The sequence below is a fragment of the Equus przewalskii genome, chromosome 1, assembly GCF_037783145.1.
Source record: "Equus przewalskii isolate Varuska chromosome 1, EquPr2, whole genome shotgun sequence".
Taxonomy (NCBI): Eukaryota; Metazoa; Chordata; class Mammalia; order Perissodactyla; family Equidae; genus Equus; species Equus przewalskii.
In genome coordinates this window covers 10458933-10471499 of record NC_091831.1, presented here as the reverse complement: position 1 = coordinate 10471499, position 12567 = coordinate 10458933, and the positions used below count along the sequence as shown (strand labels likewise).

At 51.7% G+C, this 12567-nt stretch overlaps 1 protein-coding gene across 1 annotated transcript in view; it reads left to right on the top strand.

Moving 5' to 3' along the window:
- HTRA1 (HtrA serine peptidase 1) overlaps positions 1 to 12567 on the top strand; it is a 51751-nt gene that overhangs the window by 32745 nt on the left and 6439 nt on the right. The window contains exons 4-5 of the mRNA XM_008509315.2: positions 10896 to 11090; positions 12055 to 12087. Of these exons, the coding sequence (XP_008507537.2) occupies positions 10896 to 11090; positions 12055 to 12087 (228 nt within the window). The remainder of the gene's footprint in view (positions 1 to 10895; positions 11091 to 12054; positions 12088 to 12567) is intronic.

Here is a 12567-nt window from a genome sequence, read left to right as displayed (position 1 = left end):
TCTCTGGCCCAGTTTCAAGAACTTAGATGATTGTTGAGGAAATTCTTTGGCTGTGTTTTTCTCTTAATATGGTAATGCCTTTTTTCTCTTTGGCGCTCTCTCTTCAGGGAACTGGATTAAGACTATTATTTATGGTTCTGACAAAGCAACTCCCAGGGTGTTGGGGCTGAGTCTGTAGATGCCCCATCCGGAATGTCTCCTGTGCCCTTCACTTGTTCCCTTTGAGTTCAGTGAGTGTGTAACACTGTGTTAGAGTCCATCGTTGACCACCTGTGGCCTGCAGTCCAAACCTGGCCCTCGATCTGTTTTTGTAAATAAAGTTTTATTGAAACGCAGCCGTGCCCATTCCTTTACATAGAGTCTGTGGCTGCTTTTACCTTACAACAGCAGAGTTGAGTAGTTGGGATGGAGACCAGATGGCACTTGAAGCCAAAAGTATTTACTTTTTGGCCTTTCACAGAAAAAAGTTTTCCAACCCCAGTGTGAGATGATTAACACCTTGTCCTAGAGGAGCTGAATGTGCTGGGAGCTAAATATGCTCATGAGAGCCAAGCAAGGTGAAACGCTAGGTGAGCAAAAGCGGAAGGACAGGGACGCTGATTTCGTTTGTTCCTTCTCTTGGAGGGGATTGTGCTTCTTTGCTGACGATGATGCTTAGGTCTTGCTGGATTCAGCAGAGAGAGGCCTTTTTTTTTTTTGCCCATTTCTTGTAATATCAGTAGAGAGGAATTTACATGAATTCCAAGATAATTTGCAAATTATTATCCAGTTTTAAATCCTAATGATCTCTTAAGCTCTGGTTTGTTCATTCGTTCAGTTATTCCTTATTCATTGACTATAAATATTTATTGAGCATCTGTCCTGGCCAGACATGTGTTAGGTGCTGCGGCTGTCTCAGCGATGGGCGAGAGCCGTGGAGCTGATCGTCTAGTGTGGGATACTTGAAGAAATCTGGTGATAAGTACAAAGAAGGAACAAAGAGAGCAAGATATAGAAGGCACTGGGGGCTGGGAGACCTCTATGCTCAGTGTAGACAGGGAAACTTACCTGAGGAAGTGACATCCACGTTGAGATGGGAAGGACAGATAGAGCCAGCCCAGGGGAAGAGTGGGCGGCCCAGCGTTGCTTAGTTCTCCTTTTCTGCCCAGCCTGGAGGACCCGGACCTTGGACCAAGTGCAAACTTATTTCCCAGAATTTATGAGAGTCCTCCAGAACACAAGCCAATGTTTCTGGTTAGCTGGTTCCTCTGCATATGGTCTGTGTCTCTTATTGGCCTTGGTTCTTTGGGGTTCCTGGTCATCCTCTGGAAAGCTCCAATTTCTTATGTAGTCCATCTCGTGAGAGTCTAAACGTGCAAAGGATTCATACTGAGCCGGTCACCCCTCATTCATGGATGCAGTTTCCCAAAACTGGTTTCCTAAAACCATCCAGAGCACTTTGGATGGCAAGGGAGAAATAGACATTCTGATGAATTGAGGACTGATTATTCTAATAAAAGTGCTAATTAACAAGTCACTTTTGTTAATTAAGGCACCAGAATCTGATAATGGGAATGTGTGAGTCATCGTATTTCCCTCTTTGCTTTGGCTATGAGGCATCTCATAGAAGTCATTGGCCCTGTGGTTAGATAATTCTCTATGCCTCCATTTTACGTCATGAATATATATTAATGAACTTATAATATGCCTGGTGTCATTGACCATCTCAAATTATGTCTATATAGAGGAGGTTATACATCTTTTAAAAATTTTAAAAATAAATTTGAAAGAAATGATATATTTTGGGCAACTTCTGCGTATATGGGGCCGCACAGTGCTAAGTGGTCATGGGTAATGAGGACCAGTGTGCCTTTGGTTCAGTTCAACAGACGCTGAGTGGCGGCTCTGTGCTGGGTGCTGAGTCTACCGAACAGAATGAGACCACAGCCCTTCCCTTTGGGGAGCTGATGGGTATAAGCTGCTCCCTTTGCCTCCCTGAGCCCCAAGCCTGCAACCTTACAGACAGCTGAAAACCAGGCTTCATCCAGAGTCAGTTACCCAGACTGAAACGCCAGGCCTTGGCTAACCCCACTTATTAGGCTAACCCCAATTTTAAGATCCCGATAGATCTTTTTTTTTTTTTAATTGAAGTAACATTGGTTTATAACGTTATATAGATTTCTGGTGTACATTATTCTATTTTGATTTCTGTGTAGAGTACATTGTGGTCACCTCTCAAAGTCTAATTGCCGTCAGGCACATGTGTACCATGACTGATGGATCTTTTAAGATCTGCTTTGTTCATTCTTTCATTTATTTACTTTCACATTCATTGATTTTCATAAATACTTATTTTCCAAACACTGTTGGCCACACTGTGGTAGCAGCATTGGTCGAGTTGAAGTCAGTGGATGCAAGTGGAAGGATGAGCGGCTGACGTGTGGAGAAGGCAAGAGTTACACTTGACGGAGACGCTGTTTTTCCTCCTCTGGATGCCACAGAATATGTACAATCTGTGGGAGCCGTTGGGCTCCCGCACACAGCTGTTGACATTTTGTGGTTTAAACAACAAGAATAAGGGAACATTTGAAATGCCAGCATTTCGTGATATACTTAAAGGAGACTAAATATTATGGTGGTGTTCATAAACAGCGAGGAGCGAGGCTGTTTTGTTTTTCGTTTCCTCTTTCTCTCTCTCTCTTTGTTTTTGCATAACCATCTTCTATTCTTTTTCTCGTTCTTTCTCCTCCATCTCTCTACTTCTCTTCTCTCTCCCCCTTGACCTTCTACCCCCCTGCCACCCTCCCATTCGTCCCACCTCTTCCACCTCTGCTGTCCCTATTCAGCAACAACAGTATGTCAAGTGGGAAATGGATGGTGGGCGCCTTGATGACCCCGTTCTTCTGAGTTCTGTGTGTGTTGGTGACCTCAGTGCCATGGAGCAGGTCCTGCCTGCCCTGGCCTCTCTGCCCTGTGGTCTCACCCTCTGCAGCTACCCTCCCTTGGCCATCCCTTGACCTCCACCCTCTCTAGTCTGCATCCCAAGCATCTTGCTCTTGCTCCACCTCCTCCCCTGGCATGGCTGCTTTATGGGTGTGTGTCGTGTGCGGGCACGGGCCTTGTGCTCAAAAGGGCCCCATAGTTGGGGGGTTTATGCTCTGGGGTTGATATCTTAATTTCATCTTGGAATTTGTGTTGTGTAAGTGAAATCCAGTGGAGTCAGTGGAGTGTGTGCCAGGGGCTTGGAGCCTTGACTCACACACTGGTCTTCCTCCTGCCACCTCTGCACCTCCCCAGGACGGGGTCTCAGCTCCCTGCTCTCCTGTCCCCTGGACCCCTGGCCACAGGAAGCAATCACTGCCATCCTCTGTCCCCCAGGGGGTCTGCACATGCCATGGAATCTGGGGGCAGCGAGTGGTGGCAGGGCTCAGGTGGACGACCCCATGGGGTGTTCTGTCGCAACTAGGCAGGGCCAGGCCTCTTCCACTCCGTCCAGGTACCTAGTGCATCCTGCTTGGAAGGAAGTTTCAATGCCCTTGGGGATCGTTCATCCTCCTTGGGTTGGGCGATGGGCCCTTGGGGTGGGGTGATGCCTGGCTCGACTTCCCCACCCCTAGCCAGCACAATGTGTGGGTCCATCTGGTAGCTGGTGGGCAGAGCACTGAGCCTGAGGCCCTGAGTGTCAGACTCAACCTGGTGAGTATCTTTGTGTCCCAGGGAGTGTGACACTAAATAGCAAATATGAAACATCATGACAGGTCGAGAGAGAGAATGTGGAAGAAAAGAAAAAGCTTTATGTTTTAGTACCTTGAACGGCACTTTTTACGCACTTTCTGAACAAGAGGTTTGCATTTTTCTTTTTCCTTGGGCCTCACAAATTATGTAGCTGGTCCTGTCCCTAGTAACTCAACTCTAGCAAATCTGGTTCATCTGGGTCCACAGGCTACTGTCCCTCACCCCCTCGGGGGCTCACGTCCCTCCTGACTCAGGCTGGGTCACTGTCTCAGGCGCATCTCAGATGCTGACACCCCCCGGAACGCCTCTGCGGCCTGGTTTCTTCTTAGGCCTGTGAGCTCCCTGGCACTGCCTCTTGCTGGGGATGGGGGATGTGCTATTTTCCCCACTGTATATTTTTTAAAGAAAATGAAAGGTTAGCATAACTGTTTCCAGAGGCACATTGAATCACTCAGTTGAGTCACAGACAGTTGGTGCAATATTGGCTTTTGAAGCAAACTTCAGCCGACTCCCAGGACCAGGCTGGAAGCCCCAGCCCCTGGAGCACGAGTGTGCCGGGCAGCTGGTGGATGCGGTGGCTTCTGCAGATTCAGCAGAAAAACCATTTTTGTAACAGGAATGGTTTATACTTTTCAAGAAAGAGAAAGACGTAGTTGACTAGTCTCATTAAGTTAAAAAAAATTTGCCCATTTTTCCTTTAGTATAATTGGTTCATCTTATTGCCCTTTTCTCCAAGCTTCAGGGAATGAGGTTGCAGTGAAATGAGCACTCAGGGGCTGTTCGGCAAAACTCAGTGCGGCCAGAAGCTGAAATGCTGGTGGGTTATTGCTTTTGGGTCCTCTCTGGCTGATTAGTGGCTGAGCCAGCATCCGGAAAATTCCAGGAATCCCCCCTCCCCTTGCGGCTGTAGGAGTTGGCAGGGATTAGCTGACCCCCTTGGGGAGTTGTGTGCACAGAGATTTGAAGGGCTCTGATACCTGTTTTGATCTTACTAATTTAACCGTTGTCTGATAATAGGTTTTTTGGAACTCTACCAGGCCTTCTGGAAAGAGCCCTAATTGTCAGCTGGAATGACCTTGGACGTCACCAGCTCAATTCCCTTATTTTAGAAGCGGTGAAACCAAGACCCAGAGAAGTCAATCAAGTGGCCCAAGGTCATGGAGTGAGTCAGTACAGGACCAAGACCAAACCCAGATGTCCTGCTGTGTGGGACAGTGTGCTCCCAGGGTGTGTGGAGGCCGAGGTAGCACTGAGTGTGCGCGTGTGCGTGTGTCTGTGTGTGTGTGCACGCATATGTGCATTTTGTCTAAGTCTTCACTTCTGTACCACCCTTGGTTAATGCTGGAGAATAAGCCCGAAGCAAGCCCTCGGCCCGGGGGGCATTACTCAGCACAGACCCAGCTGTTCCTCCCTGGGAGAATCTGGCAGTTGTGACTCATCTTCAGCGGGAGCCCAGGCCACATGTAGAGCCCACGAAGCAGGCGGGCCACAAAGGCCCCAGCCCGGGCTGTCTGAGGATAATCTGGGCTCCTACCATTGGAGAAACAGCACGGCCTGGGCCCTCACCCTGAGGACACATGAGCTCGGCTCCTCTGGCTGGCCTCTATTCTGATTTTTCTTCGACGTCCCCATCGTCCTGTTGCGTGTCACTTCTGCTCCTGCTGCCTGCCCTTGTGACACAGTCCAGGCACAAGACAGCTCTTTCTTGCTGGCCGGCTGTGTGCCCTGAGCCTCTGGGCAGAATGGGCTGGCGAGAAGTACACCTGGACTGAAGATGGCAGGGACTCCAGTCCCGGTACTGCCCCCACCTCGCTGTGGGACCGTCAGTGTGCTGGTGAGTGGATGGGTATGATGCCTGTCCTATCTGTCCCACAGAGCGGAGGTTTTGGAGGCCGAGGGACTGGCAGAGCACGGGGCACTGGCCAGGCTCTGCTCGGACCGCTTGTATCTTGTGCTGACCATTGCTTTCCTTTGAAGCCGACGTCTCCTCTTGCCCCAGGCCCCAAACAACCCTGCATGAAGGAGCATATAGTAGTAGAGCCCTTTCCAAATGTTATAGGTGTTAGGATGACCACTCTAAAATGAGGCTTCGGTGGCCTCTCATGACTGCGCACTCCCCAGCCCTCCGCCTCCCTGCTGATGGAACCCGGGGCTGGTCTTCAGTTTACCCGACCCACTCCATTCCTAACTCAGGCAGATCCTGAGGGGCTAACTCATGGGAGCACATTCCCCTCACCAAAGGGTGCTTGAGGGTAACCTTATGACCAGATGCTGGCTGATGAGCTAATATGCTGGGCCCTTCTGGATTCTCAGAAAGAATCCAGAGATAAAGAATCCAGAGATCAGAGAGAAAAGATCCCTTTACTTCCCCGGGGCATTGTCACATCTTTATGTCATGCTTGGGCTGGCAGTGGTGGTTTTGTGACTGTGAGAACAGGCTGAAGTTGATCAGACAGAAAGAAGGAAGGAGCCCTTCTCGATGTCGTCCTTTGAGAATTTGAGGTCATCAGCCCCGCCACCACCCTGCCCTTGAACAGGTGGATATTGATTCCATTTTGCATTGGATTTTCTGTTACTCGTAGCTGAAGAAACCCTACTTGATGCACTCAAATCATTTTTAGCGTTGATCTATATTTAGCCCTTATGGAAGATTCTAGGCTGAGCTGACCATAGGGAGGGAGAAGGACTCTCACTTTCTGCTGCTGTGTGTCCTGGTGGCTTGTCTGTATCTCCACCCATCAGACAGTGGATGTCACTGGAGGGCACGGTGGATTTCATTGATCTCTTGTGTTCACCGCGCCAGGCACGTGGGAGACGCTCAGTGAATGCTTGTTGAGAAAGTTCTCTTTCGTGTTGGCTGTTGCATGGATGTAGCGCTGCCAGCTCTGCTGGTGGGTGTTTGTTTGTTGTAGTCTGAATGAACGGTAGGGCCTTCTTTAACCATGCAATGCACCAGCCTCTTCCAAGTTTCAGCATTAAATCTACCACACAATTATTATCCTGCCTACGGCTGGGATTTAGTGATTTCACATTGACGTGGTGAGTCTGGAGGCCACACCCGGGACTTCTGACACCCTCACCTGGGCTGTTTCTACATCGACCTGGGTGGCATGGGCCAACAACTCGGGTGTTAGGGGGATTTTCTTAAAGTCCTTCTTGTTGGCTCTGTGGTGAGGACGTCATTCAGCATTAGTGGGTCACCTGCAGACTGCCGGCGGCTGTGCATTTCAACCTAGATGCCACCTCTTTTCTGCTGGCTTCCCAGGCCGCTCCCCATTATGAGCAGGAGCGTGACCTTGAGAACTGGCAGTGCGATGGATTCACTTTGGGATGTCCCTCGTTCTAAAAGGACGTGGGCCAAATTTGAGCTGCAGGCTCTCCAGGTGGGGCCCGAGGGCTCTGAGGTGGAGCCTCAGAGTTTTGCTTTTGCCACTTCGAGCTCTCCCGCCTCTCTGCTTTTGTGTGCACACCCCACTTGCATTTTCATCCCCCGTGGTTGGAGACTGCCGTGAGGGTGGGATCTGCGGGCCTCGTTCTTCCTCATCTCCTCTTTGCTCTGCCGAGTGGAGGAGGGATGTCTGCGCTCTGACTTGGTAGGCATGCTGCAAGGCTCCAGCGAGATGGTGAGAGGGGGGAAGTGGCTATTAGGAGAGGGGCTGGCATCTCCCAGATGGCCTGTGGCTGGGGCCGCTTTAGAGGGAGACTCAGACACAGTGTCTGCAGCGGGGAGCCCGGAGACGGCTTTGATGTGGGAGGCGTGGGAACCAGCCTTCGGACAGCAGCGTGGGACTAGACCAGGGTGGGCGGACTCCGGTTTCACGTCTGCAGGTCAAGGCCGAAGGGTAGCTTTGAGCTTCCAGCCATATCTGCAATTCATCTCCCCTAGGTCCTCCCATGGAGCGTGTGTCTAGACAGCTATGGAGTAAAATGCTCAATCACTGAGTAGGAATTTGGCCAGCAGAGGTATAGCTGCGCCGAGCAGCCAGGCCCGAGGTGAGGATCGAGGCTGAGAATGAGCTTCACTTGGATCTGGAACTGACTGGAAAGCCTGATGCTCATGGGGCCAGCTGGCCCCCAAAATGGCCCCCAAAGGGCATTTCGACTTCACAAGAACTGTAAATCTGGCCTGGCCCACGTCGCTGTCCCATGTCACACCCTTGCAAAGATTTCAGCCTGATAGTTAGAATTCTGGGTTAACACGTACCAGGTGCAGGTCTGAGAGTTGGGAAGCCTGTTTCTTTGTGAGGCTGCTCATCAGCTGTGAGAAGTCAGGCCATCTCTGAGCCTCAGTTTCTATTATCTGTAAAATGGGGGCAAATCTGTGCTAACTCCCAAGGTGGTCATGAAAGTGCTTTGTCACCTGAATTGACTGTCATGACACCAATTCAGCCTTCATAGTGTACCCTGCCATATGTAATCTGCTTACTTTTTTCTGTTTTAGGATTGTCCTTCCTAATCTATGAAACGTTTGAGGGATAAGAACGTAACGTGGCAGAGGTGTTGCCTATTGGTGCAGGGTTGATAAACGGCTCTTGTGATCTGCATTTCCTCCTCCTGTGTTCGAGTGAGGATTGGTTCTCAGGGAGATTCTGGGCTCCTATGGCCCGTGTCCACTTGCTCAAGCCCATGCGGTCACCTGAGTGTGGACGACTTCGCTATGCTGGAGCCATGCTTGTCCGTGGGGCTCTCTGGGCCTGTTATGGGTGGCAGGCGGTGTCCCCTGGAGACCTGGCCCTTCCCAGTGGGCACAGCTGAGCAGCATGCAGGCCACTGGTTTCTCCTCCCATCGGAGGGGGGGGGTCTTTCCTTTCTGTCCTCACAGCTTCTACTTCCCCAAAAGCGTTTGCCTCCTTCCCACGTCCTCTAGGCCTGAGCTCAGATTTGGAAGAGAAGAGCTTGACGGAGTACTGTCTTTAGGCCCCTGTGCCTTGTAAGCCCCCTGAGACCTGGGCGCCTGGGTCTGGCCCCTTGCTGGAGGTGGAGGTGGGGTGGCAGGGGTGGCGGATGAGCAGATGCTAATGAAGACCTCCCAGTGAGTCCTGCCGTGTCACTTCCTGATGTGGTTTCCAGTTTGTGGCTGACTTGATGGGGCTGGGCCCACCTCTCTGTGTTTGAACTTGGTCTCTTGCCTTGCAGTTGGTGAAAAGCCAGTTATCTTGGGCAGCCAGGCAGCCTCAGGCCCAGGAGGCTTTGCCACTGTGTCCTCTTGCCCATCCATAAGCCCAGCCCTGAAAGCCATTCCTGGGCCCCGAAGGAACCATACTGTCCCTGGCAGGCCTCCCCCAGAGTGGCCGAGCACACACCACCGGCCCTGCCTCCCGCCCACCCACCCCTGCGACTGCTGGATGAAGTCATTCCTGGCAGGGGCAGCTGGCGCGGGCCCAGGGTAAACAGGCCGTGCTGAGCTTGCTGGTGTTCTGCTGGACGCTGATGAGCTCGGGGAGTATGGGGCTGCAGGCCTGCCCCCTCCAGGGCAGCACCATGCTCTCTGGCCTCAGGTGACCCCAAGGGCAAAGGGTCACTGTCAGGGTGGACCTGCACCACCAGCCTTCTCCTGGGTGGAGGGCTGGGTGACTCAGACTAGCCGGTGGGAGGTTCGTGGGTGGGGTTTCCTCCAATGGGTCTGCACAGACCCCAGTACTAATAACAATAACCCTTAACGCTTATGATGCTTACGTGTCCCACTCACATGATGCTTACCATGAGCCAGGTGCTATTCAAAGAGCTGCTCAGGTCTTAAGTTACTTAATTCTCACAACTAACCCATGAGATAAGTGTGCTACGTTGTTCCCATTTTCCAGATGAGAACACTGAGGACTCAAGTGGTTGTAAGCTCAGGCCGGGACCTAATCAGGCAGCCTGGTCCAGGGTCTGAGCTCTTGACCACAGTACTCTACTGGGCCTCCCAGTGTCTACGATCTGATGGGCATTCCTTCTCATGTGGTCTCTTAAAGTCAGTTTTAGGTCTTAGATGATTTCTTCGACATTCCTTCTTCCTCCATGGACTTTCTTGAGCAGCACCTTCCTTATTCGGGGTGGAGAGGGGGTCTTTGCGGCATCGTGCTGTGGAGCAGTTAAGAAGGTCTGGGTTTGGGCTCGCAGTCCCAGGTTTAACTCCCTGCTGTATCTCAAGTCGCCCAGTTGCTTGGAGCCTCAGTTTCTTCAGCTGTTAACTGGGTCCAGCGATCAGCCCACCTCATCCGTTGGTCTCTGCTCCATCCCTGGCAGAGGAGATACTGCAGTAACTGCTGGTTCTATCCACCCCACCCTCCTGGCCCCCTTGCCTCTTTCTTTCTTTTTCAAGGTGGACAAGTGTGAGTTGGGGTTAGCATGAGGCCTGGGCTGGGCTTTGCCTTCTGGGCCTGGTCCACGTTGTTCAGGCCAGCCGCTGATGGAGGCCCAGCTCTCCCCAGCCCTGGGGACTCGAGCTGGCTTTCCTGTGTCTGGTTTTAGTTTGAAGAGTTGTTTGGGGCTCCTGACTCGGCCCAGCCTTCACAGGGCGTGGGGATAGGACCTGTTGGGTTAATGAGCCCCCCCGGGCCGGGGAGCAGAGGCGCTTGGTTGGTGGAGGGCCTTTTCAGGTGAGGAGAGAGCCCACCTCTTGGGTCTTGGCGTCTGGGGTCCTGGATGCCTCCTGCACCAAGCCCATCCTGGCCCCTCCCCAGAATTGCTGAGGACTTAGCACAGAGTCTAAGTGAGCAGTCAGTGCCACCCTCGGTGCTCCCGGTTCTCCAGGACTCCGGCGCATGTGCCTATGATAAGTGGGGGCGGAGCCCCTTTCCCTTCCACCCCGGGGGTGTGTGGGCTCAGGATCTTTCTTTGGGACTTTGCTCCCTAAGAACCCCCAGGCAGTCTTGCCCCAAATCCCAGATTTGTCTCCTCTGTCTCCTGGTCTCAAGGTTTCAGAGCGTCTGTGCCGATAGTGTCAAGATGTGGTAAGACCCTGAGATGGCCTCCAGTAATGTTCCCACGTGTTCCTGGGCTGTGCCCTGCGACAGCTCAGCACATGGTGATTGCTGTAGGTGGGAGGGAAGTGCCGCCCTTGGCCCCGGAAGGGATGGTTTCCTGCAAGGTCTGGTGGATACGAGTGGCCCGCCGCTGCTCGGGGTTCCATGACATCTGTGCATTTATCTGTCCTGTGATCTTAACCAAATGAAGCCCTGACCACCTTGTGGTTCCAGGGAAACCTGCCTGTCCTGCTGCTTGGCCGCTCCTCGGAGCTGCGGCCGGGAGAGTTCGTGGTTGCCATCGGAAGCCCGTTTTCCCTTCAAAACACAGTCACCACCGGGATCGTCAGCACCACCCAGCGCGGCGGCAAAGAGCTGGGGCTCCGGAACTCGGACATGGACTACATCCAGACGGATGCCATCATCAACGTGAGCCCTGTCGGCTGGGATCGGGCGGGTTTTGGAAAGCCGGGCTTAGGGACCAGGGTGGAGGCAGGCTCCTCAAGGAGCTGTCCAAGGGCTTCCCTTTGAACCCCTAGAGCAGATGAGGCGGAGGGCTGGTCCTCAGCCCCTTAGCCACCTCCAGGGACTCCTGCGAAGGGCACTGTAGCTTTGCCAAGGTCTGCAGCACGGAGGAGCCCCCATCCGCCCCAAGGGTCAGTGGCCCCTCAGTGAAGCTGCTTTTGCAACTTTGTGGCAGGCAGGACACTCGCCCTGGCACAGGCTCGGCGGCCCCCAGGAAGTATTTGCTCTGCCTTGGGGCACAGTCTGAGCGTTACCCCTACACTATTCGAGGTCTAATGAGGCCAGGGATTGCGCCACACAATCTCCTAAAGGGAATCTTTTTTAAATCACATTTTTCCACTTCAGCTGTCTCCCTATAGGATTGACGTTTCTAAAAAGCAATGTTTTCCCCCTACATCTGTCTAATAAATAAGAAACACAGCAGGTTTGTGCCCTTGCTGCTTTGATGGATTTTCTTCCCAGGCTTTCTTGTGATCTGCATGAAGTAATGAAAATAGAACAAACTGTGGATTTCCAGCCCCAGCAGCAAAGTTGGGGTCACACAGGTGGGGGGCTATGCAGATTTGAAATACTGTGATACTGGAGCAAGTGGGCAGCCAGCCTATTCGAAAGAGAAGGAAGTTGTCTTGGGTATTCTGGGGGTCACAGGTGGCCTCTGGGCTTTGCAGCAAAAACACATCTCTCCCATTTGTGGCACATCTAAGACTTTCTGAAAATTGTTAAGGTTCTTCTTTTCTTCCAGCAAAATACTAAGTTGACAGGAACAAATCTCGGGAAAGAATCTACACTCAGGAACCTGCCAGGCGGGGAAGTAGATTGGACTGTGTAATGACATAAACATAACCTTTTAATTTTTGCTTAATTTCAGTATGGAAACTCTGGAGGCCCATTAGTAAACCTGGTAAGACCTTTTTAAAATCTATGTATGTGCTGGGTTTTTTTTTTTTTTTTTGCTTTATTTTTAGACATGAACTTTCCACAGCACAGTATCTAATTCTTTTAAAGTGAAATTCGTGAATGTACTGTATCCTTGCAAATTACCCTTCTTATCTTTTCTGGAAAGAGTAAGGCATCTGGAGTTGAGCGCTGGAAGTGTTATGCCGGCGGACACGCTTGTGTTTCAAAGTTACAAGTAAACGCCCTCGAGTTCAGGTCCAACCCAGGCGTAGTTAAAGGAGCAGGCCTTTATTCTGAAGGTGTCAGCAGTTCTGGCCTGTCCCCTAGAGGCACCTCCTTCAAATGAAGTCTCCAGGCTGCTGAAGGAGCTGGCTTGGCTCGTCTGCCGTCTTTATCTTGGCCGGGAGCCCTCCCTGAAGACCTGGCTGGAATGAGGAGTTAGCCCGCTCACAAAGATGTCACCAAGGCTATGTTATAATACATG